Source organism: Falco naumanni, chromosome 3 (genome assembly GCF_017639655.2).
Source record: "Falco naumanni isolate bFalNau1 chromosome 3, bFalNau1.pat, whole genome shotgun sequence".
Taxonomy (NCBI): Eukaryota; Metazoa; Chordata; class Aves; order Falconiformes; family Falconidae; genus Falco; species Falco naumanni.
Window position 1 is genome coordinate 68,827,004 of NC_054056.1, and position 23,998 is coordinate 68,851,001.

Sequence of the window (23,998 nt, forward strand, 5' to 3'; positions counted from 1 at the left end):
GGGCGGGGCCGAGGCCGGGGCCGGGTCCAGGGCCGGGGCCGGGGCGGGCCGAGCGCTACCTGCCTCCGCCCGGCACACTCCACCCACCCGCGGCTACTTGTGCGCCCCTCGACGTGCCGCCGCCATTTCCCCTCGTGGGCGGCCCGAGCAGGGGACCCCGTGCCGGGCAAGGCGCGGAGAAGGCGGTGGCCATGTCGCGGGGCGCCGCCGCGGCGGGGCGGCTGCTGGTGCTGCTGGTGAGTCGGGGCCCCGACGGGGCGCGCCTGGCCGCGGGGGGTCCCCCCGAGCGGGCGGGGGGAAGCGCCGCCGTGCGGGGCGAACGGTGCGGGAGGGAGCGGCGGCACCGCCCGGCCCCGGCGCCGCGGGGGGCTGGAGTGCGAGCGCGGGGGTGCCCGTCCCGTCGGGCCTTGGCAGCCCTCCGCCGCCGGTGCTGGGGACGGGGTTTCTCCCTCGCTTTGCAAGCGGGCGAAAGCCGTCGCCGCTCGCTGTCCGAGGGCGGGTGAAGGGAGGAAGAGGCGGCTGGAGCGGTACCCGGGATGGGTGGGGCTTCGGGAGACGCCGGGGGGAACAGGAACGCGGTGAAGCGTTCGGGCTGTTGCCGTCTTCGTGTTCAGCGTGTTATCTGTGTTAAGAAATCGCGTTGCCTTTTTGAAGGAGTAGTGCCAGGAGGGAGAATGGATCATGAAGTATGATTTAATGGAAGTTTTTATCGCCTTAGAGAAATGATGCCAAATTCTTAACAATCCAAGACGCTTAGGCTTTCTCCTTCCCTGCCCTCACTCGTTTTTTAGCCCACAGCCTTTAGACCTTCCATCCTCTGAAACGCCTTCTCAGGTTAAAAGCAAGGAGAGTTTCACGACCGCAGCGCCCGGTTTATTTGATCCGGGAGGGTGTTTCCAGCCTGTTTCTAGGCGTTTTACAGAAAGCTCCTTCATACCCGCCGCACTGTTCGTTAGCCCTTCCCCGTTCCACGCTGGCGGAACGCCTGCAGGAGCCGGGCGGCTGCGGCGCAGCCAAAGGCAGGGCTGGAGGCCAGGCCGCCGGGGAGCCGCCGGGGAGCCGCCGGGGAGCCGCCGGGGAGCCGCCGGGGAGCCGCCGGGGAGCCGCCGGGGAGCCGCCGGGGAGCCGCCGGGGAGCCGCCGGGTAGCCGGGCGGCCTGCGGCTCGCTTGCGTGGTCAGGCGGCCGGGTGCTGTAGGTTGGAAACTTGCTCCCTGGGCTCGGAATCCAGCTACATCGGATTTGTCAGCTGGAGACCTGTTGCCTGATAACTTTGATGTAGACTTCTGGTTGGCCGCGGGTCGGCCAGCGACAGGCCACCCGCTTCTTTGCAGCAAGCTGGGAGTTAGAGTTTGGTTGGAAAGGTTTTGCCCAAAAGAGCCACGGGGAACATGTGGAATGCTACTTGTACAAAAGTTTTCACTGATTTTTTCTGTAATACCTGAAGCCACAACATCATCCATTTTGGTGGGCTTGCACGGGCACAGGGTGCTGTTGGTTTTGCCTGAAGAAAAGAGGAAAATTATTTTTCTCAAACCTGATCATCCTCAGTCTCAGCTAAAGCTGTGGCAGGGTACAGTATACTAAGAGTGAGCTCAGTTTGGTGCCTGAATGCCTCATTGTCAAACAGAATATTAGCAAATAAAGCTGCCTTAGTTGGGTGATGTCAGGAGAGGCAGTGCTGGGTTTTGCCTTTTTTGTTTGGTTGGTTTGGTTTGGTACTTTTTCATCTCCCAGATCTGGACAAAGCCATTCATGTGACAGAAAATCTAGTTGCTTGTTTGAGAGCATCAGATTAGGGTCATTTCTATTTTATGACTCGCAAGGATGGTACTGATAATGTCAAAACCTTAAGAAACTCCTGAAAAACAAAATCAGTCTAGAAGTAGTGTCTTCCCAAAACATCTTCTACCTTAGAAGCATCGAGAACTTTTTCTTCCTTTCCTTGTTTTTCCTGCAAGTGTGTCTTCATCATCTGTGCTCCCTCCCTGCCTTCAGCCTGCATCCCTGTATTGTTGTCCCCAGGTACCTCGCAGAGGTTGTGGCAGCTTTCCCCAGGTCCCTGCCTCTGACCCTTTTCCAGGGATGTCCGGGTGTGCCGGATGGCAGTGCTCCTGCAGGGCTGGGCTCGGGCTTGACTTGGCATGTGTTCAGGGCACACACCCAGAGCCATGGGCCTGCCGGGCAGGCACAGCTATCGAGGATTATTAGACTGGGAGGTTTCTCCGTCATTTCTGAAGGGGGTGGACATCACATCTTCAAGAGGTGAAATCCTAGAATGCTTCTTACATTTGAGTGAAAGAGGAGTTGACAGAGATGTATGAATCTTACTACCCAAGTAGCAAAACTGATTTTATTCTCTGAACATATTCTCAGATTGTATTTCCTTGATGTTTGGGATGTTAGACTTTGGCTAGGTATGATGAAATTCAGTCCACAATACATTGGATCACTATTGTAATGTCAGAGGCAGTAGCAATTACTTTTCAAAATTAACAGAAACACGCTAAATTTAAAAAAAAAAAAAAGCCAAACCCAAACCACAAAAACATGTTTAATTTTATAAAGAGCAAAAGTGAGATAATTCAAAGCAGCCTAGCTTCTATCACCAGTAACATGTTGAAACATGGTAAAAATATTTACAAGTATCTGTACATTGATTCAACAAAATTAATATTGTTCCAAAAAAAGGGGAGTGGGGGATGACGGGACAGGAACTGTGCTACAGTGAGATATGGTGGGAGATACGTGAGATCTAGTATTTTATCCATCCTATTGAACTAAAGTGTTGTATTATTTTGGACACTGGACTTTAGAAAAAGTTAGTCTGCCCAGGAGAGACTAGAGGAAAGCCAAAAATACAGTCTAAATTCAGGAAATCCTGTTTTCTGATTCTTGAAGTGAGATTAAAGAACTGAGAAACAGGGCGGGGGCGCGAGTGAGAAAGACTCATGATGAGTTTTCAGATACATAAAGGGTTAATTGTGACGAAACCTGAATTAACACTGTTCAATAAGAGCGTTATCAATATGGCAAAGAGGGAAAGGTTAAGACATCTCAATAAAGGTGTTTGAGTTTCTGTTTTGGTAAGTGGGGATGCAGTGGATGCAGAGTGCACCTGTCTGGTTGGATCACATTGTGCTTTCGAAGCAAATCTGCAGTGTCTGGATCTGATCCCTCCTGGGTGAAACTGCCCTGGGAGATGCATCCATTTGCTCGTGGGTATTTGGTCTGTGGGGACCAGGCTAATTCTAGTCTGAAGCAAAAGCCACAAAACACAGGTTGTGTAGTGTTGGGTTCTCAGCAGCAACTGCTTTGCTCTACAAATCCTCTCATGTTGGGCTTACAAACTAGACATGGCTACAGTCAGGGGCTCAGAGAGAAGTAGATGTGGGCTGGCTCTGGGGCAAGTTGAACTGCTCTACAATTTCTTTGTTGGTATTGTCTGTATTTCTGTTGATTATCATGGAAGTTTAAGCTTTTAGCATTCATTTAGATAAGTGATTTTGTGTGCCTTCATCTGAAACTGAATCTCATCCAAACATCAATATGATCAACTTGCAAAGAGCTAAAAATTAGCATAATAAAATTAGGATAAAAATTAACAAAAACTTCCCATCTGTAACACTGTCTAGGCACTGCCTTAAGTTAGCTAGTGAGGCTGTGGAACTTCCATCCCTTGTTTTTAAGGACAGGTTGTCAGGAAGGTGTAGTTTGTCCTGGCCCTGGGGAGATGGACTAGTAGATGATCTTGGATGGTCCCTTCAGCCTGCTTCTCTTAAGTGTGGAAGATCTTCACTTGCCCACTGTCGTCAACACCAAACTGACTCACATGAGGTGCAGGATCCAAATCTCCTGACACACAGCATATGTGAAAGACAAGGTTTCTAGGACTTAGTTTTGTTGTGTAGCAAATACAGAAACATACCTTCTTGCTTACTCAGTCTTCATCTTCACAGTACAAAGCTAAGATGTGTGTTCAAAATCTCTTCCTTAGTCACTTCCTGACTACACACGAACATGGATTTGGGCAAGAGCAGCCTTGCAGTCACTCCTTGCTTTCCCTTGCCCTCTTGCCTATTCCTGCTGCTTTCCTGTAGTATTTCATTCCATTTTTATTACTTCAGGCCTCAGGTTTTCTACCTCATTTTCTGTAACCATCCAGTTTTCTTCTGACAATGCTTTCTCAGCTCTGTGTTATCAACAGGTGTATTTTTTGTGCCGAGGCTATGATCCACATGAAATGATGAACAGGGCTTTCCTACTCTTACCAAGCCATTTAACAGAAGGCAGCTCTAGGAAATTAAAAAAAAAGGGGGGGGGGGGGGGGGGGGGAGGAGGTGGATTCAGAATGCAACAGCTGTTGGATATGTGACTTTTCACTTTTCCTTGAAGAAAATGTCATTGAAAAGTGCTTTTCCACATTTTTGGAACCTTTACAAATTGTCTGTAAAAATGCAGGATCCTTTTATGTATTTGTTACACATGTATGCACCTTGTAAATAAACCCACCATTTTTAAGCACTGTTTGTAGATGTCTTAGAAATCCCTTATGAGATTACCTGTGGACTATAGATTAAAAAGTATAAGAGCAAAAGTATTTTTACTGTTTTAGCAGTAAGAGTTTTAAGGCTGCTTTGCTGCTAAGCAAACAAAGCAATACTTACTTAGTTAACTGTCTTAATGAAAGACTTTCTGTTTACAATGACTAATAGGATTTGCTCCACTTTCACTCAGTGGAAGACCTCCTTATTCTTGAATTTTAGGCACTTCTGTTTATACTGTGGTTCTCCTATTTCCAATACAAAGAAACTTCTCACCTTGTGCCTCTTGTCCTTGTTCAGTATTGAGACAGAAACACTTTTCCCTTCAGTTTACCAGTAAGAACAAATAAGGATGTTCATGAAGACATCAGGACAACTATTCACCTTGCAAGAGTTGCAGGTTCTGTTGTAAAACCTTGACTGTAAACCAGAATTTTCCTGTCACTCTTGCTGGTACAATGTCATTAATCATAAAAATAAATTTTAAAAATCCGTACAAGTAATAAGATTGTATCCCTCACAGCACATAACCATTAGGGAACTCAGTGCTTGCTGATTTTTGCCTTCAGAATATTTACATGGGGAAAATTCCCATTTGAAGAACAGTTTTGTTGGGCAAGTTTCAGCAGCCATCTGCTACATTGCTCAATTTCTGCTACATTCTTCCAACACCTTCCACTGCATTGTATGGGGAAAAGATAAACATCTTTTTTTTAAAAAAAAAAAAAAAGCTGTCATCAATGCAGCAATCAAGGCTGAGTCAGAGGGATGAATTAGGGAGAGGCCAGTCAATAGTCTAGAAATCAGTCAGAGAGAATATAAAGAAATACTCCCTGATGTAATTCAGTAGGAAATTACCTTTTATGAGCCTGCTTTGCCTTAGGCGTTAGTATTAAAAAAAAATTAGAATTCCCTAAGTTGCGAAATGTAGGTAGATGTAATAGTTTCGAGAACATAACAGTGTTCTCTACCTATACAAAGCTCAAAAGCTCTATTTGTTGGTTTCATATGTAATATCCTACATGTTGTTGTTGCATGCCAGTGCCTACATTTTTGCATTGTTGGGGGGGGGGGGGGGGGTGTCGCTTGCAGAGTCTGTGGTGCCTGAAGAGTGGGTGTAAACACAGGGTCTCTGGTGATTTGGCAGAGGTTCCAGTTCCTTCCAGCTAGGATGAGGCACCTAACTGAGGTGTCTAAAGGCATGCAGAGCTGTCCTGGGCTGTCCTGGTGCATGGAGAGATGGGCAGTCCCAGTACTGAATGCTGGCGTGTAAGGTTTTGTCAGAGCAAGCATGAGCTGCCTGCTAGCATGCATGGGCCTCTGCCTTAAGTGAGGGATGTATGTGTGCCACTTGTCCTCCCAGCAAGGTGCCAAGTAGAACGCTGCTTCTGTCATGTAAACTTCAGCAGATGTTTTGATTAGTTCTTGCTTTTAAACGTTATTTAACTTGTTTTGTTTGCTGATGCGGTCGGTAACCCACCACAGCCTGTATAATCTGTGATTTGCCCAGAAGAAGGGGATTCTTCAGAGCGCTGCTGGCAACCAGCACTTGCTTCAATTGATGGCAAATTCCCATTGTTTTGGAATAGTGAAGCATTATTCAGCACTGAAAAATGGTTGATTAAAAATTACTATAAAGCCTGCAATTATTGGGGGAGGGAGGTGTCAATTGCTTATTATCCTTTTTCTGCCAGGAGAGTGCAAAACTTAGTAATTTTATAATTGTAGTGTATATTTTTAATGTGGATGGCTATGGATGAATTTTTCAGAAGTTATTATGGGTAAATAGTAAATATTAAATGATAGACGTTCAGATGCCCTCTTCCTGATGGGTTTGCTGTTTTTATGAGGGAGGTCATGTCAGTTAAGTTTTAGTACTGCTAAAGTGGCATAGAATTAATAATGTTTATCATAACTTCCATTGCAGATCTGTTTGAATTATGGAAATGGATTCTATGTGAAGGTAGGAAATAATGAAAAACTGCTTGTCTTTATCAGTGCCTGAAGAAGGGTTCTCTGAGCGAAGTGTCAAAGGCGTGCCATACTTCAGTTGATAAATATCTTGAGTTTTACCATTTTCTGAAGCATTGAAGATGTGTAATGAATAATGAACTAAAAGCTGAAATGTAAGTGAATAGATTCTTACATCCATCAAACCGAGTGGCATTCAACTTTGAGAAACTTCCCCCAAAATATTAAGTTTGCAGATATCTCTTTTTTAACTCTATAAATGAAATCGACTACTGTTTTATGGAATATGTTAATCGAAAACATTTCCAAATGTGAATCTGGAAATCAACAGACACATTAGGGACTAAGCTGGACAGAAAGGTGAAGGCTGTCACGCCCAGTGATAATGAGAGCTAATTGAGCAAGGGTAGCAGAGACAGTGGATGTGTTGAATGGAGGCCGGCTGTTTCATGTATTGTGTTTGAGAAAGAAGGTTGAGTACAAGGCAGTATTGGTGGGTTGGTAAACAGGCAGTAATGGTGGTTCAAAACAGCCTTAGTGCAAAACTTCTTCCCACATCTGATGACAAGCACTCAAATCTTCCAGAACAGGTGTAATTTCACCAACCCCTGGTCATGGGAACTTGCTCAGGTATTTGAAGCCTGTCTTACCTAATTCTGTCTCAATGAAAAGACTAGTGTCGTTTTCCTCCTCAATCAGCTTGAGGAGCATACAGTTCTTAGATTGTGGCTCGGAAGGCTAATGCTGCTCCATGATTTTGAAGCTACTAGCTATTGAAAGAGCAAAAGCTATTCAGACATCTGGGCTACAGCAGCACTAAAGCATTCATCTGAAATGGCTAAATGTAATGCTGACATGCAACTTTGTTTTTTCACAGGTTTATAATCAAAATGGCATGAGTGGCATATTGTCTCATCCCAACAGCCTAATCAGACAGAAGCGAGAATGGACAGTCCCTCCAGCTTTCATACGGGAAGAGGAGGACAATTCCTATATGAATCCAATCGCTAGAGTAAGCCCAGAAAAGAGATAAAAATAAAGATGAAAATGTAGAATGAGTTTATGGCTGCCCTAAACACACACATAGATATTTCTTTAATTTTAAAGGACTATTGAATGTCAGTTGAAGATTGACACATTTCCTTCTGTTTCCTTCCTTCAGCAGATGGGTTACTCCTGCAGCCTGATTTGGCTCAGTGTCTCATCTTTTCCCAGCCACCAGTTTTCATAAAACTTTTGGAAATGCGATGCAAAGATACTTTTCTCACTCCACCACCCCTACTTGGCTGTGGTTGAACTTAGCAAGTGGGTACCAGAACTGCTGGTGGTGACTGGGCAGAAGGGTGTACATGGAGCACATTTACATATGCCTCACTTTTTAGGAAAAAGAGCTAAAAATAACCAAGGTATTACCCTTTGTGCAAGAACAATACTCATTTAGTTCAGAACCAGTGCTGAAACCAGAATTCACCACACCTGTCACGTCAGCATATAAAGTAACTGCAGATGGAGCAGGCTGTTACCCTCTTCCTGGGCTGGCCCTTGGTGGTGATACTGGCACAACGCACGTGTGCTCTTCCAGATGCTTCAGGTATTTGCTGACAGCAGAGGAAGAGTATAGTCTGTAGTCTATGTAGCCTCTTCTATCTGTTCCTCTCCAGGTCTGACCTTTTTTCCTCCACCCTATCACTTCCTCAGTCCCGGTCACATTCGCTAGCTTAGGGCTAATCTCCCTTAAAAATTTGTCATACTTTATTTCTAGGCTTTGCTCAAGTAACTTCAGTCTCCCCTGCTCAATTTATTGTTTCAGATTATTTTTCTCTCTTGATCTTTCGCCACATTTTGTTTGCCCCCATCATTTTCCTCCTGCTTCCCTCACTTGAGCTTTTCACCTTATCACAGTGGTCGTCCAACCTTTCCTCATACTTGTGCCCTATCCCACTCTCTGTCCAAGGAGTCCCAATTTTCATCTGCCACAGATCTCTCCACTCCATGGTTCCCAACTGTTGTGCTGTCCATCATGTTCCTTGTCTCCCTGCAATAGATCCTCAAACAGAACATGCAACTCATTCTGCATTCATCTCAACATCACCACACTCAAAGGAGTGCAGGGAAATGTGCTTACTATTTATTTTTTCTTTGTTTATTACAAAAATTGCAAAAATATTTGTGTTGCATTTTAAAATGTGGTTTTATTTACCAAATGCTATTTTATCTGTTATATTTCTGCTAGATACATTCTGATCTTGAAGATAAAGGGATAGTGGTAACTTATACTATATCTGGTCAAGGAGTAACAGAACCCCCTTACGGATTATTTGTTATCAATGGAAAGACTGGAGACTTGAACATCACGGGAAGGGTTGACAGAGAAAAGACTCCAATGCTGTTTGTGAGTTGAATAGTAACTTTTTTCCTTATAGGTGCTCTCCTATCCATTTTTTATTTATTTTGTTCAAATAATGCTTCTGGATATTTGTGTGTGTATGCATGCTAGTATTTGTAAGCATATTATATATGCTTAGTGTTTGTTACATACATGTTTCTATATATTTCTATTTTGCATATGTATTTATATATATTACAGTCACTCATTGGATTTGCTTATTGTTTCTGTCTGTATTATTTCAGCTCAGAGGTCATGCACTAGATAAGACTGGAGCAAAACTGGAAGAGCCAATAGACCTCCCAATTAAAGTTGTGGATATAAATGACAATGCTCCGGTGTTTGCACAGGAAGTTTTTGTTGGTTCAGTTGAAGAATTAAGTGAAACAGGTAATGCTGCTTTTAAATTGTTTTTTTTATTTAGTTTTTCCCACACATGCAAGGGCACAAGTGAATATAAACTTTCCAGCAGCGTATCTGCATTAACAAGGATGCGATCTCTTGTTTGCATAGGTCAGGTTATCCACATGTGAATGTATGTTCTTATTCAGGCTTAAGCCATGTGGTGTCATTAAGGGAAAGCATCTACATAAATGCAACAGGGGACAACACTTCCTCTTATGGCACCTTTGGTTTGGTGTCAAAGCGACCACAAATCCAGGAACCAGAGCCCTTCAGCAGGAACTGCATGGGAAATGCAGCCTACCTTCTGGGCTAGCAATCCCAGCTGTCTGGGAGGGACTCCACTCTGCCATGCTCATGAAAAACCCTGCTTTATGTATGGGCCAGAGAGGTACTTCACTGTCAAGCACATATGGCCATGACCTAACCCTCGAGAAGTTAGTGGCCGTTTTCCTATTGATGTCAATAGACAAAAGAGCAACAGATTGTTTTCCAGAAGGTAAAAGCTGTAATAAAACAATCTTATAAATACCTGACATTGTGTCCGTTTCCATATCACGATAAACTGAGGAAACAAATTCTTGACCGTGCACTTGGGTGAGGTATTGAGTTCCCTCAGCTCTCTTTCAGGTCAGTGGCCACCATATGGTCATTGCGCTTTGCCTGAATTCCACCTAATATTCTAACTCTAGCACTGGGCACTGAGCTAGACCGTTTCCCAAAGAGCAAAACCTGTGCCATGAATTATGACAGGATTGCACATTGGAGTCCGCTGTGTATTTTGAGTGAAGCTGTTAGAGGGCATCAATACAAAGCAGTTGTTTTAATACTGTTCAGGTGGAAGAGTTAGTAGTGCTCTCTTTAGAATAATAATGTGTGAGGGAAATGCAGCTTGTTCAAAAACTTTTTCTTTCTTCTCTGAATGATGTCTACAGTTTTCTGTCAGAATTTTTGAAAGAATTCAACCTGTTGTTTAATTCTGGTGCATTGAATTCTGAGTTACAGATATGTGGATACAATTGTTTTTTACACGTACTATTTGGATTTCAGGAATGCTTCTTCAACTTTATTAATTAAATAAATAAAGGCAAGAGCGTCAGAAAACTGTGCAGTGCATCTGACAACATGCCCTTACCTTTGACGTTACAGTAAAAACACTTACCAGAGGATGGCAGTGTAAACAAATACTGGTGGTTTTTTTTGCTTTTTGCAGGTACAATTGTAATGAGGATAAATGCAACAGATGCAGATGAACCAAATAACCTAAATTCCAAAATTGCTTTCAAGATCATTTCCCAAAGCCCTAGCGCTGCATTCAGTGTGAATAAGGATACTGGCGAGGTTCAAGTAGCAAAAATAAACCTTGACAGAGAGGTAAAAACACCCTGCCACTTCTAATCTCTTAACAGTGGTCTTCTGATGCCTGTTGTGTCACCTTCAGCCTTACCCGCCAGAGTGAAGAGCTGGCCCTCTGTTTCCTTCGCCTCCCTTGGGATTAAAACCTTGTCTGGCTGATGCATGTTTTTCAGGAGTTGGAGGGGAGGGCCGAGGAGGGAGAATGTGATGGGATCAGGGTTGTATTCCCCCTGTCACAACAGCAGCCTAGTACAGCACCAGCCAGCCCCTAGCACAGCGCCAGCCTGATGTCGTTGCCTTCAGTCCCTTCCATGCAGCCGGGGCAGCAGTTGCGTGAAGCGAGGGGTTGTTTCTTTTTGCTGGAGAGCATATGGCAAAGACGACGCAGATCACCCTCTGCAAAGCTGCTGATTGCATCTAGATTTCTGTGGCCTGCTATGCAAATCGAGGTGCAAAGAGTTAGGAAGGGTGCCACTGTGAAACAGCGTTGAAAGCCACATATTGCCAGCAGCTTTGCCTGTGCTTGCTTTGAATTTTCACTGGCCAGCAGATGGTGATCTGGATGTTAGCTGTGGGGAACGTCTTCTGCCTTTAGCCCTGTCCTGACACGCAGGTAGCACTGGTCCTGTCCCCGTTTATGGACACTGAAATTTTTTCATTTGCCATGTAAGTACAGGTTAACTTCTTTGTGAAAGTCCCAAATCCTTTTCAAAGCCTTGGCTCTACTCCAGCAGAGCCTGTCAAGGTAGTTGTGTGTGAGATCTACTTCTAGCCAGAGAGGAGTTAAAATTGACCATGAGAGGGATCAGCAAAATGTAGTAAAGATAATACAGTGAAGGAAAAACTTTTAGGCTGGTTTAAACACGTTTGTTTTCTTATCATGGCAGACACAAAGTAGCTATTCTTTGGTGGTGGAAGCAAAAGACCGTGGTGGTGGATTAGGTGGGAATGCTGCAACATGTTCTTTAGAAATCAAGATTTTGGATGTCAATGACAATCTGCCTGTTGTTGAAAATCGTGCAGTAAGTACATTTATCACAGTATTTGGCATGTTATTACACCTGTTGGTATCCCATTGCTTAATAACGAGGTTCTGCAAACTTTCTTGCACGGGTGGAATGAAGTAAATCGTTACATCTTCATGAAGAAGAATGTTTTTTGATTGCAGTTTGAAGGAAGCATTGAAGAAAACAGAGCAAATGTGGAAATTCTGCGAATAAAAGTATTTGACAAAGATGAAGAGTTTTCTGATAACTGGCTGGCAAACTTTTCATTTGTTTCTGGCAATGAAGGTGGCTTTTTTCGTATAGTAACGGATACCCAAACAAATGAAGGAATTTTGACTCTTGTGAAGGTTAGTATATCCTTTAGAGACTCATCTTTAAATATTAGAATATTTTATTCCCTTTAAGCTGCCATACAAGCTATTTATATTCAGTTAGTATGTAAACTGCAAATTTACATGGTGGACGCTCCTCCTTTGGCATACTCTTTGTTGGTGTATTCAATAATTCTGTGCAAAATCATTATTTTTTCCAGCTTTACCATTTACTTTCTGTGTGATCTCAAATATATCTAGTGGGGCAGAAGCCCCGAGTTTCCCTGTTTTTTGAGCAACAGTGCTAATAAAAATGCTGTAAAGTTTCCCATATTTTTGCTCTCCTTACTGATCTCAGTTTAAATTTATTTGCCGTGGCCACAGATAACATTGCAGACAACACCTACTCCGTGAGCCATGGGCAACAGACTGTTTTATTAATTTCCATAAATTGAAATTATGAAAATATTTTCCATAAATGGAATTCTTTGTTTTATGAATTTCACTCCCCTTCGGTCCACAAGAACTGAAAATGCAGAGTGTCCTGAGTATTTTTTTTTCTTTTTTTTCCCCTCTGGTTTCCATATCAGAAAACTGATAACTGTAAAAGATTGATAAGCATTATTAAGTAAATTAATTGGTTTTTAAAAAAAACATACAAACGGAAGAGACAAGTAATATTGAGCACCAGTTCACTGAAGGTAGGGACAGAATAGATGGGTAGGACTCATTGTACCTACCTTAAATTAGTTTAAATTCAGTATTATAAAGACATCCCTATGGTGCTATCCGTTAAAAATGAGAAGTCTTCCTTATGTACTTCTAAAGAGTTTCAAGCATTATATACTCTGGTAACTTGTTAACTGACAGTTCTTTGCACTGTGGCATCCTAAATATTTAAATAGGGATGCTACAGTATTATTTAAATAGGATTATTTAAATATTAAATGCATGAATGTTGTGTAGATATCAGATTCTGTCAAATTCTGAGTGTTTTTGTTGGGTTTTTTTATTGCTGCAGGAGCTGGATTATGAAAAAATGCAAAGCCTGGACTTGGGCATTGTTGTTACAAACAAAGCAGAGTTCCACAAGTCAATTAAACACAGTTACAAAGTACAAACAATTCCAGTCAGAGTTAATGTGGTTAATGTGCGGGAAGGCCCTGTATTCCCTGGTGGCACAAAAATTATTGAAGCAAGTGAGAAACTGCAGATAAACCAGGTTATTGGACAGTACCAAGCCTATGATGAAGACACTGGAAAAATAGCACAGAACATTAAGTAAGAATCTTACTATAACCATCATAACTGAGTATGTCAGAAATCACATCTTACTGTAAAAATGTGTATATTGAACTGAAATAATTTCAAAGGCAGTAATTTTCTACTGTGCATAATTTACACCTAAAATAACATAATGATCATCATCTTCAATATTCTATTGTGCAGAAAATAGCTGAGGTGAAAATCCTACTTGTTTTGTTGTATGTGGTGAGACATGAGTGTTTGGGCAGAAGTTGTCCATGCTTGTGTCATGCATGTTTAATTTTGACAGTAATTTACTCATCTGATTTCATCATCTGCAGAAACTTTAGGAAGAAATATTCAGAAACGTGTAGTGATCGGACAGAAAGGTTGTGAAGCACACAAATCTGTGTGTGTGTGTTTAGCTTTCAAATCGTAGCTCTTCAGATAAAATGGTGTCGAACCACCACTGTAGCTTTTGCAAATGGTGCAGACCAGCTGAGGTGTGTACCCACTGGTGGACCCCTCTCCCCCACACCTGTAATACAGTCTCTCCTGGGTGGCTGCTGCTGAGCTTTTGCGGTGAACAGGGATGGAGAGGAAGAGGACGATGACCAAGAGCACAGCTCCCTTTCCTGCTCCAGTCTCACTCCCTGAGTCGGCTTTTTGTAATGCCTCCACACGTAAATCCTGGCTCTAGAGGGAAAGTCAGGTTTCAGCGTTCAGGGTAGGTTTATCATCTTAGATTTATAGCTGAAACCAACTCCAGTGGCAGGAGTGTCAGACCTCAGATCTAGGGATTTTGTCTGTTCTATTAAACGAAGAGTAAACTGTGAAGCTGCTTTTTCCGCTGATGATTGCTTTCTTCATTATAAACGTGTACATCTTTGTATGTGATTTTAATCAGATACATGAAAGGAAGAGATGCAGCAAACTGGATCACAATCAACTCAGTCACGGGGGAAATCCAACTTGCCAATAAACTTGATTATGAATCGTCTTATGTAGTAAATGGTACCTACACTATCACCATGTTGGGTATAACTACTGGTAAGTTGCAAGGGTTTTGTTTTCACACTAATTGGTTTATGTAGGGTTTACGCTGCCTTTCTAGGTTTAACCTCCCTATCTTTAACTGCCTAAAAGTTAGTTACCTAGTGCAGTTTCCCATAGGCTCTGTATTTAGAGGAGAGACCCAGTCTTACACTGAAATAGGATGAACCTTGGAAAGAGTTCCCAAGGTGCCTGTTTCGTTTCTTTGACTAGATGGAAGTGAACTTCTATAAAAGTTTTGCAAAGACCAAGTCTGATAAGAACATCCCTTGTCAAGATAGAAATTGCCAGTATCTCAGCATGCTAATTGGCAGCCTTCAGAGTACTGAGTTTTCTTGAATGATAACCCAGAAAGACTCTGAACTTTTTGTGTAACTAATTAGAATTCTTCTTTTATAATCTGCATGTTACTGTGTAACCACACATAGGAAATACTTTTTTTTAAAAGAAAAAAAAAGTAAAATAGTAAAACAGCTTACCTTCAGAAGAACTTTTTCAATATGTTTATCAACATTAGGAATTAAATACTGCTCCCACAAGCTCCAGAGAGAGCTCTTTCAACTTATTTCAGCAATGTTTGTGGATTGGAAAATATTAAATTCTTTATTTTAAGATGATTGTTTTGCACAAATAAATTTAACTTTTCATATTTAAAATCTTAGATGTTCCGAAGAAAACGGTCACCGGCACAGTCATTATTCAAGTTAAAGATGAGAATGATAACTGCCCAGTTCTTGTGAACCCTGTGCAGACTGTGTGTTCAGATGCAAAATTAGTTGATGTTACAGCTAATGATTTGGACAGTTACCCAAACAGTGATCCCTTCAGCTTTGCTGTCATTGATGAGCCAGAAGGGACGGCAAAAAATTGGGTTATTGCATCCAGAAATGGTAAGAAAATGTATTTTTAATTACTTTCAGTTCTTCGGAGTCCTAGTGTTGTGATTTGTTAATTCCAGTCAAACTGACCGTTTGGCTGATCCAGACCAAAACAACCTGTATATATGGAGTTAGGCATGAAGACACATCACTTGTGTTCTGCTCTCTTCTCTCTAATGCTATAAAAGCACAGTCATGTCTTCTGGGGCTTGTTGCCTTCGCTCAGTTGGACCATATTTGTGCAGTTTGATGATGCATATGTGGTGATGATGATTTCGTGGGTAATGCTGTGATCAAGCCATTCCCATCTTTCCAGAAAAAGAATGCAGTGATGGAGGATGTTTTTGTTAAAACTGAGCTTGCAGATTTAGAGTAACTGTAGCCAGTAACATAACCAACTTACAAATAAATAAATAAATCTGTCTGCACAGTGGGCCTTGAAAAGGGGAAACACAGTGTAAACTTTCCAAGACTGTCCAGCACAGTAGGAACAGAAATAATTCAGAAATCATAAATAATTTTAATGAGTATTTCAAAATGAGATCAGCATTTTCTTCTTACATTTCTGTTCCTGTAAGCCTGGGAAATGCTTGAAGGAAATGCTTCAGGTAGACCGAAGGTACCAGAAAACACTTCAGACTCATTATTCTGTCCTCCGTAATACTACAGCAAACACTGCAAAGCGATCAGCAGTCATCGTAATGGCCAGGTTTAGGACCAAGAAGGAATCTTCTTAGCTTTCCTCACCCCATTTGCAGCTGGACTAGTAGCAATTGTAGAAGTCACAACTCTTCCAAACAGGGTGGTGTTCCCCAGCTGGGAGCATCATCTGGGCATCTCTTGCCTAGTTGTGTCCTTGATGTGACACGGCCACAGGAGCAGGTGATACGCTGGCTCCCCAGTCTCTGCCTGTGGCCTAAGACAGATTAATCTCCTAAGGACTGAAGCTGTTCTATTGTGGATTCAGCCTTTACCTACCTGGATGATGTGTAGGTTAACACTACATAGGCGGTTGGGCTGTCTTCCGTGATGTCTCTGGTGATGTGAAACTCTTCACAATTATCTGAGACCGCAAGTGAGCACAGCTGCTTTGTTGCCAGCATGAATTACATGATAAAAATAAGAGCACGTACACTGTAGCAGCAGCTGATTAAACTTCACTCCATTGCACTGGCTGCACTTAACTGGAGGGGTCTTGGGAGGCTGTGGTTTTATTTCCCTTAGTTTACAGGAGTCAACTTTCTCTCCACTCATTTCTTGTCTTTTTGTTTTTCTTTAACCGCCTCCTCTGCCTCAGGCACCAGCATACAGTTGGTACCACAAAACCTGAAGCTGGGAAGAACTGAAGTTCGCATCTTAATAAAGGATTTCCAAGGGTTCAGCTGTGCTCAGGCACAGTCTCTGCAACTGTCCGTTTGCAAGTGTGCAGATGATGGTGTATGCAAAGAGAAATATATTGGCAATAAGTCGGTGGGTCTGGGACCAGGAGCAGTTGCGCTAATCATCTTGGCTTTTTTACTTCTACTGCGTAAGTAATTGTTTCATATTATCTTGGAAGCACTGTAAATGTGATCTGTAAGGCATCAGGAATGAAACAGTCTGGCTTTCAGGTTTTATCATCTTGATATATTCTGTGTAAACTCCTAGTCTGTGTGAAGTCATGGCAAATCCCCAACTAATTTTAGTCACATCAGCGCTTCACCCTCAAAGGATTTCAAGCAGTGCATTTTAAAGTCAATATGTACAACTTTCATATTTGTTTATGGTGCTGTAAATAACACGTGGGGAAGCAGTAAGGAACCCTTTCTGTGTTCTCACATCTTGTCATGTGAACCCTAACTCTTCCCACTCAAACCACAGCATTTTCTCCACTTCTTTCTCCCTCACTGCAGACCCAGGTCTGGTGCCTTGCGCTGAGCAATGTATGACATTGCTCTTTAGTGAGACAGAACAGAAGTTCGAAAAGAAGAGAAGAATGCTTGGAGTTAGGGTACAGTCATGCACCAGCAGCGCATTTAAAACTGCAGTAGTTTATTGCTTGTTCTGGTAGCAATCTAGTTGTGGCAAAACAAAGTTCATGCCACATAAATATGCTGTGCTCCTGAAACTGGATGTTTTTAAGTTCCCCAGGCAGTGCCCTAGGCATGTCATAGGAGTAGTGAGGTGAAATTTACATGACACCATGTCATTAGCAGGAGGAGTTAGAAATGCTGAGGTTGTACAGTGAAATTTAGGGCTTGGGTTTGGTATATGAGATCTTCGCTAGAAGTATAGCTACATACATGCATGATCATCTGCAGGGCTGAGGCTCGGATGGGTTAATTGTCAGTTTACTCTCTAGGAAACCAACCTGGCATATGTTTTTAAGAAATACCTTGAATATTTGGGAACCTGTCTTCAGTCTTTATTAGCTCTCATACTGATCATTAGCTCATTAAAGATAAATTTTGGTATGGGCACTGGCCAAACTTTGGTATTGGCTGTTAGCGTGCTTTGACCCTAATAATCACATAGTTAATAGTAAACTTCTTTTTCCTCGTAGTTGTCCCACTGTTACTGCTGCTGTGTCCCTGCGGATCAGGAGCAAAGGGATTTGCTGCAATACCGGACTACAGTGAAGCAACATTGCATCAGTGGAACAGTGAAGGAGCAGCTCCCGAGGAGAAGGCATGTATCCCTAAGAGCATTTGGCTTTGATTTCTATCCAAGTGTTTGGTTTGGCACTTGGCACCTCTTCCACATTACAGGCTGATGTTTCAAACTTGTACAGCAGATTTTAACCGCACATGAATATTAATTAAAATTAACCCTGTGAGGCTCAGCGAAGGATGCATGGACGATGAATTCCATCAGCAGCTCTAGAAAAAACAACCATAATGTTTAAATCCCAAAGTAAAGGGAAAGCAATCAAGCAAATGTTGATGGTATCTGAGCAGAAGATAGGAGTGTGGGGAAAGCATCCTTACTGTAAAGACTGAAGCATTTGCATTTGCAAGCCTGGAATGTTCTGCACCCCTTTGGGAGTATGGTGAAGCAGGGAAGGCATGGGTTATACAGTTTCAGGCTGCATTTTATATTACTTCCCTGTGTATTTGCCTTCTTAAACAGAGGAAATTGTTAATTGAAAAGAAAAAAAAAAGGGCAGAAAGTGCAAAACTGTAGAAAAACCCATTTTTGAAAAATAAGGGCATGACACTGACATGCTTCTGCACAATAACAAAGAAACAGAAGTAAGGTAAAAGACTGATTTAGGGCTAATGATCACACCAAATTCTTGTTAAAAGACAATTAACAGGGAAGCCAAACTTCTAGAAAAGAAGAAAGAGCCAGGCAGCACCATAGAGGCAGTGCACACTCCCTTGCTTTGTGTCTGAGAAAAGCTGGGCAGAGTCTTTCTTGGAACAGCTGAGCTCCCTGGAGTTTTGCAAGCCCTTTTTTGGTGTGGGGTTTGTTTTTTTTTTTTTCCCCAGCTTTCACTCCCAAGCCTTTGAGTTTAAAGAAAGCAGTGATCTATGGAAACATTTCCATGATCCTTCTTGGGAATGCAGTTGTGGAAGCTGCACCCTCTTTCAGGAGGCCTTTTTGCAGCAACATGTATAGGTGCGAATTCAAGCAAGTTGTAAGACAGCACCCTCCCAGGTCCCACCCAGCCCCACTGCTGGTTTGGTGAGTTCCATGTGCTAGACAGCACAGCTTTCATGTCACATCCTAATTTGTGTTGTTTATGTAGCCAGTGCAAAGCTTCATCCCACCCACTGCGTCAGGGAACTCGAAAGGAGCAACCAGTGAAGTGACAGCAGCAGCAGGAATGAGTGGAGAGGAAACTGCAGCAGGAGGAAGCAGCTCTGCCTCTCACATAAGAGAGCATCACACCACTATTACTAAGGACAGATGGGAAGAGCAAAGACATCTCCTTTCTGGTGGGGAGTATGGAGCCATGGCAGCTGGAAGGGCTGAAGGCATGGCAGGTCTAGAAGGCAAGACAGTGGTGGCTGGAGGAGGAGTCGCAGTGGGAGCAGCAGGAGCCATGAATGAAGAATTTTTAAGAGACTACTTCAATGACGTAAGCATATGACCTGAAAATAACAGTAGTTTGATATTTACACTTAGTGTTGAGTGTATATACAAACGGTCCTGATACAGTGGTCAATGTTGTGTGCCTGTGGAGTTGGGGGCATTAAGGATTTTTGGGTTAGACTCACATGTGGGACTTAGAGCATGGCAATGCTCAGTCTTGTAGCACTGGGTGCTTACAAAGTCTCCCATGATGAGACCCTTCTTCTGAGGGAGGTACTTGGGAATGGGATCCAAAATACTCAGCAGTGACCAAGGAGCCCCATGCCCAGGAAGAAGCCGTGAGAAAGACTGTGATCTAAATCTCAGGGACTTAGGCACATTAAACTGGCCTGTAGGGAGGCACCTATGACTCATTGTGAGTCACTGCTACAAACTTTATTGTGGAGCAGGTTTTTGAAAGATAAGCAATAGATGTCATACAGTAGAGGGTGGGTCTGCATTTTCAAAGTAGCTGATGAAGTAGGTGGTGCTGGACTTGTCTCTTTGCCCAACAGCCTGAAAGGGCCATTCTTCAGAAGCATATGAGGCACATGTTGCAATCCCCTTTCTGACTATTTTATTGGTGACCTAACCATGGACCAATAAGCTGTTCATACTCACTGTGGCTATTGAGCTTAAGATACTTGCATGTCTCCTGAGTGCTGTAGCTATTGATCTTCTGGGTGAATAGATGCAACAGTAGCACCTCTACTTTCCTTCCGCTTTTTACGCTTCCTAATATTAAGACATAGTTTAAACACAGCTGCTTGCTGAAGTCCTGCAGGAGGGCTTAGTAAAGGTCATGCTACAGTACTCTTTACAGCTTCTGGGAAGCTAAAATTTCTTGGATTATAGGGGGGAAAAAACACCAAACCAGACAAATGACCACATTGGATAGTTTCAGATGTGTGCTGATTTTTGTCAAAGCATCTCGGGTAGTGCGCCTACTTCCAGGATCAAACACAAATAATCATCCACTCAATTTGGGTCTGGATATATACCACGTTATACAGATGCCTAAGCCTAATATACGCCCTGGAACGTCAAATGTGGCAGAAAAGTGGTTCTGAGCACAGGCCAGCAACCATATTAAGTAAAGCTGGTTCAGCAGGCCCAGAGGATTTGGCTGTCTTCACTCCTGGAACTGGAGCTGGTGCGAGCATGTACACAAGATATCCGTGCTAGCACTGGCAGCAGCTCCATTGCAGATGCTGTTTTCAGACAGAGCTGGCCCTGGAAGCACTATAATGAGAACCCGTGAGCGTGCCTTGTTGCAAAGCAGCCTGCATAGAGCCTAAAACTTTATGTGCTGGACTGTGTTCCCATACTCATCAAGCCATTTAACTTCATGATTTGTTTGCTGTTGGGCTCCTTGGGTGTGATACAGCAGGCTTGTGGTAGTGAAAAGAGCCGTGGCAGGTGATAATGTCAGCATGTACTCATTAAATGTGTGTTTAAATATCAGGGTACTCTCAGGCATGGTGTTGGCACTGTCCCACAAACACCTAGTTGGAGGTGAAGTTCATTCAGTGAACCAAAATAAAAGCAAGCTACAGTTCCTGGTAGGAGTAGCAGCAGGTGGTTATAGTACCCAAGATTTTCAGTTTAACCTCAGATTTTTCTTCTCATCAAGTGTACTGTCAAGTTCAGACTAACTTCAAAAAACCAAAACACTTTTATGTACTACCCTTTTTTGGTTGATGATTTCTGTGGGTTCAGTTAAATTTTCTTACTTCAACCTTTCTGACCAAGCATTCCTTATTTTCAGATTGATTATGTCTAGAGCTGACATCAATGAATTTTTGTTTGCTTTTGTTTTTTGTCTGTAGAAAGCTGTCTCTTTTGCGGATGAAGATGAAGCCCAAGCTGCAAATGACTGTCTCCTGGTTTATTCCCAGGGAGAGTCAGGCTCCCCCCACGGTTCCATCGGCTGCTGCAGCTTTATTGATGGTGATCTTGATGACCATTTCCTTGATGATTTAGGAGACAAATTTAAGACTCTAGCAGAAATATGCATAGGCAGACACATCAACATGAAAGATGGTAGCTCCAGGAATGAATCGGGTTTTGGTCTTAATGATGCAAAGTCGCAGTTCTTAGATCCGCAGAATGCTTCCAGCTCCAAACAAGCCTTTGCCCCAGGCAGCTGCTTCCAGCCCACCCCACCAGTGCACGTGGGCAGTGGTGCAGGAGAAGACACCATGTCCAAGAAGGTGGTCACGGAAACAACCTTTGCATCCTGCTCTGGGCAGCGTAATACCCGGCCCCTTCCCACAGCCCACACGGAGACCAATTTCACCATGGCGGAAACATGCTATTCTGCGGGGGCTCCTGCCTACTCTGCCAGTGTCTGTCTAGACCCCCAGTTTAAGGAGAACATAGTGGTGACAGAGAGAGTGCTGGCACCTGCATCAAGCTTGCAGGGTCTGGTGGAAATCCCCAGTTTGCCGCACGGAAATAACATGGTGGTTACAGAGAGGATGGTGAAGTCGGAGAGTGCCGGGCCAGGAGCCCTGACGGTTCAGGATCTCCCTGACTCCCAGTACGTCGTGGTGAGGGAGCGGGAGAGGGTGCTTGTGCCCACTGCAGAGCAGGGCTCACTCAGCTTCCCCACTTTGGCAGAGGGGTGCAGTGTGGTGGTAAATGAAAGGGTGGCAACAGCCTCGGGGATGCAAAGCAGAGCCGAACAGGCAGCAGGTGCCAGCCTGGGAAGGCAAGGGCATGTGTTGATCACAGACTCTCTGCTTAACCAGGCGGGCTCCAACTTAGAAGGGCCACCTCCTGCTAGTGCCACGCTGAGCAAGTCTTCCAGGGTCACCAAATACAGCACAGTGCAGTACACTCGCTCGTAGCCTGGCCCCTTGCAGGGGTGGTGGTGTCCAGCACTCTGGTGTCCACGTGTGTCTTGCCTTGGGCTTTTTCTTAAGACCTGAATTTGCTGGAGCTCTCAGAATGACATGGACTTGCTTGCAGTAGTTTGTATAAATAAGGATTATGACCAGGAAGCTAGCAAAGAAATCTGCTGTTACATAACATCGGCAGCGATCCTTTTGAAGTGGAAGTGTGTGGGAAAAACGTAATTTCTTGTTTACTGTTTTTGTAATTTCTGTTATTATTCAGTTAGTGTAATAATACCACATAACCACAGCTGCATAATTATGGGAAAGCAGAAAAAAGAAGTCTAAAATCTAGTGATGTATAGTGGTGTGCAAAGCTGGTTAGGTTTCTGAACTGCTGTTTAGTGTGTCTGCTGAAGTCCCCCTTCAGGGGCATCAGTTTCTCATTGCCTGTTTGCCATCTATTACCTTGTGGGCCAGGGTAGCTCCTCCTAAACTGCAGCTGCAGATCTCTGCACCTTGGTGGATGTCTGAGAAATCTCCCCTTCCTGAGAAGCCAAGGCCACCAAAGCCAGTACATCCTCAGGGCAGTGGTGTGTTGATCTTCTGGAGGGATGTCACAACTTCGGGTTATCAGCATTTGTACCTTAAGCAATCAATACTTGCATATTAGCATTAGCACGGGGGTTAAAGAGAGTAAGTAGCAAAAAAAGCTGAGAACTGCAATTTTTTTGGTACTTCAGTGTAAAAATTCCATTACTTGCCATGGGTCTAGGCTGACATGGACAAGTAAGCATTTGCATCGTATAGATTTTTTCATTGGCTCCTAACTGGTCCTTTAATAATATATGAGAAACAGCCAGGACTTACCTTAGCTTTAAAGCCAGAGATTCAATCAGTAACTTTGCTAGCAAAGTTTATGCCCCTTAGACATCTGTAGGATATGATTTACAAGTGCAGTTAACTAAGTGATTTTAATTTTGTCTATGAATTGTCACAGGTACAAGCACAGAAATGCAGCCTGATACGTGTGCTTGTGTGTGAGGTTCTGCTGGCTCCAGTACCAGAGCTGTGTAGGCCTGTGTAGTGCCGTATAACAGCATCGTCTCTTGGCTCTGACAAGACAAGAGAAAGCTCCCTTTAATACTCCAACAAATAAGACCATTTTTATGTGGTAAAAGCAGAAGCCAGTACTGCACTGTTTGGCACTATGTACATATGCATATGTAAATATTTGTATGCAGTTTGAAACACTTTAAAGTTAATTTTATAAAGGAAAAACTGGCATATGCTCCTCATGTTTTCTCAGAGTAGAAAGAAGTATTTTAGATTAGGTATTGGTGCCACGTTTCTCTCATACCTGTAAAATCAGCAAGCTGGTCATATGGTGCTGCAAAACCAGTGCACCCGTGGAACTTTCTGGTTGTCTCCATCTCTCCTGGAGTTTTCCTGCATGCAGCTGCAGTTATGTTTTCCAGTAGTATGTTTTGCCTTTGGCTAGAAATGCTTTCAGTGTATTTGATTTTACTGATAAGGATGTAAAAGTTGATTCAAAAATATAAATATAAAAAGTAGGAACCGTGGCTATGCTTAACAGAGGGCAACTTGACAGACAGGCTGTTACATTAAGTGGAGTACTTCCAAGCAAATCAAATTACCCCCTTGCTTGGACCTGTTGGTTATTTAAGTACATGTATTTACTTTTAAGCAAGCACACAGTTTTAAGTGGTTACCACTTTTTCGTGCAGTTAGAGGGAGTAAACTTATTTCTAACTTTTTAATGGAGTATTTCTGTGGTTTTATGCAATCTTGAAATAAAGAACTTTTACTGTATTTTTTGTTTTTAATATGTACTTCATTCGGTTTTAACATGGCCACCCCGGTGAAAACACCAACTTTCCTACTGCAAATAAATTTAAACATAGAATGAGGATTGGGATTTCCCAAAGAGCCT

General features: G+C 43.1%; 1 protein-coding gene across 2 annotated transcripts; it reads left to right on the plus strand.

Annotated features, from left to right (window-relative positions):
• The first annotated feature begins 65 nt into the window (after nt 1–65).
• On the plus strand, nt 66–23,877 carry LOC121084820 (desmoglein-2-like). Of its 2 annotated transcripts, XM_040586769.1 has the most exons (15): nt 66–236; nt 6,470–6,505; nt 7,391–7,525; nt 8,747–8,905; nt 9,145–9,289; nt 10,515–10,675; nt 11,545–11,679; nt 11,826–12,011; nt 12,997–13,256; nt 14,128–14,270; nt 14,936–15,163; nt 16,449–16,679; nt 17,694–17,818; nt 18,882–19,214; nt 21,037–23,877. In XM_040586769.1, exons 1-15 carry the CDS (start codon nt 192–194, stop codon nt 22,057–22,059), a joined length of 3,345 nt encoding a protein of 1,114 aa, XP_040442703.1. In that variant the 5' UTR covers nt 66–191; the 3' UTR covers nt 22,060–23,877. The 2 variants fall into 2 exon arrangements, with proteins under 2 accessions (XP_040442703.1, XP_040442705.1); XM_040586771.1 differs by lacking the exons at nt 66–236; nt 6,470–6,505 and adding an exon at nt 6,628–6,668.
• Nucleotides 23,878–23,998: the final 121 nt, after the last annotated feature.

Excerpts from the sequence above, each read along its gene's own strand:
- LOC121084820 (XM_040586769.1), top strand. The coding sequence starts at position 192 with ATGTCGCGGGGCGCCGCCGCGGCGGGGCGGCTGCTGGTGCTGCTG. Across the intron at positions 237-6,469 it reads GGCGGCTGCTGGTGCTGCTG|ATCTGTTTGAATTATGGAAA; the intron begins GTGAGTCGGGGC and ends CTTCCATTGCAG. Across the intron at positions 17,819-18,881 it reads GAGCAGCTCCCGAGGAGAAG|CCAGTGCAAAGCTTCATCCC; the intron begins GCATGTATCCCT and ends TTGTTTATGTAG.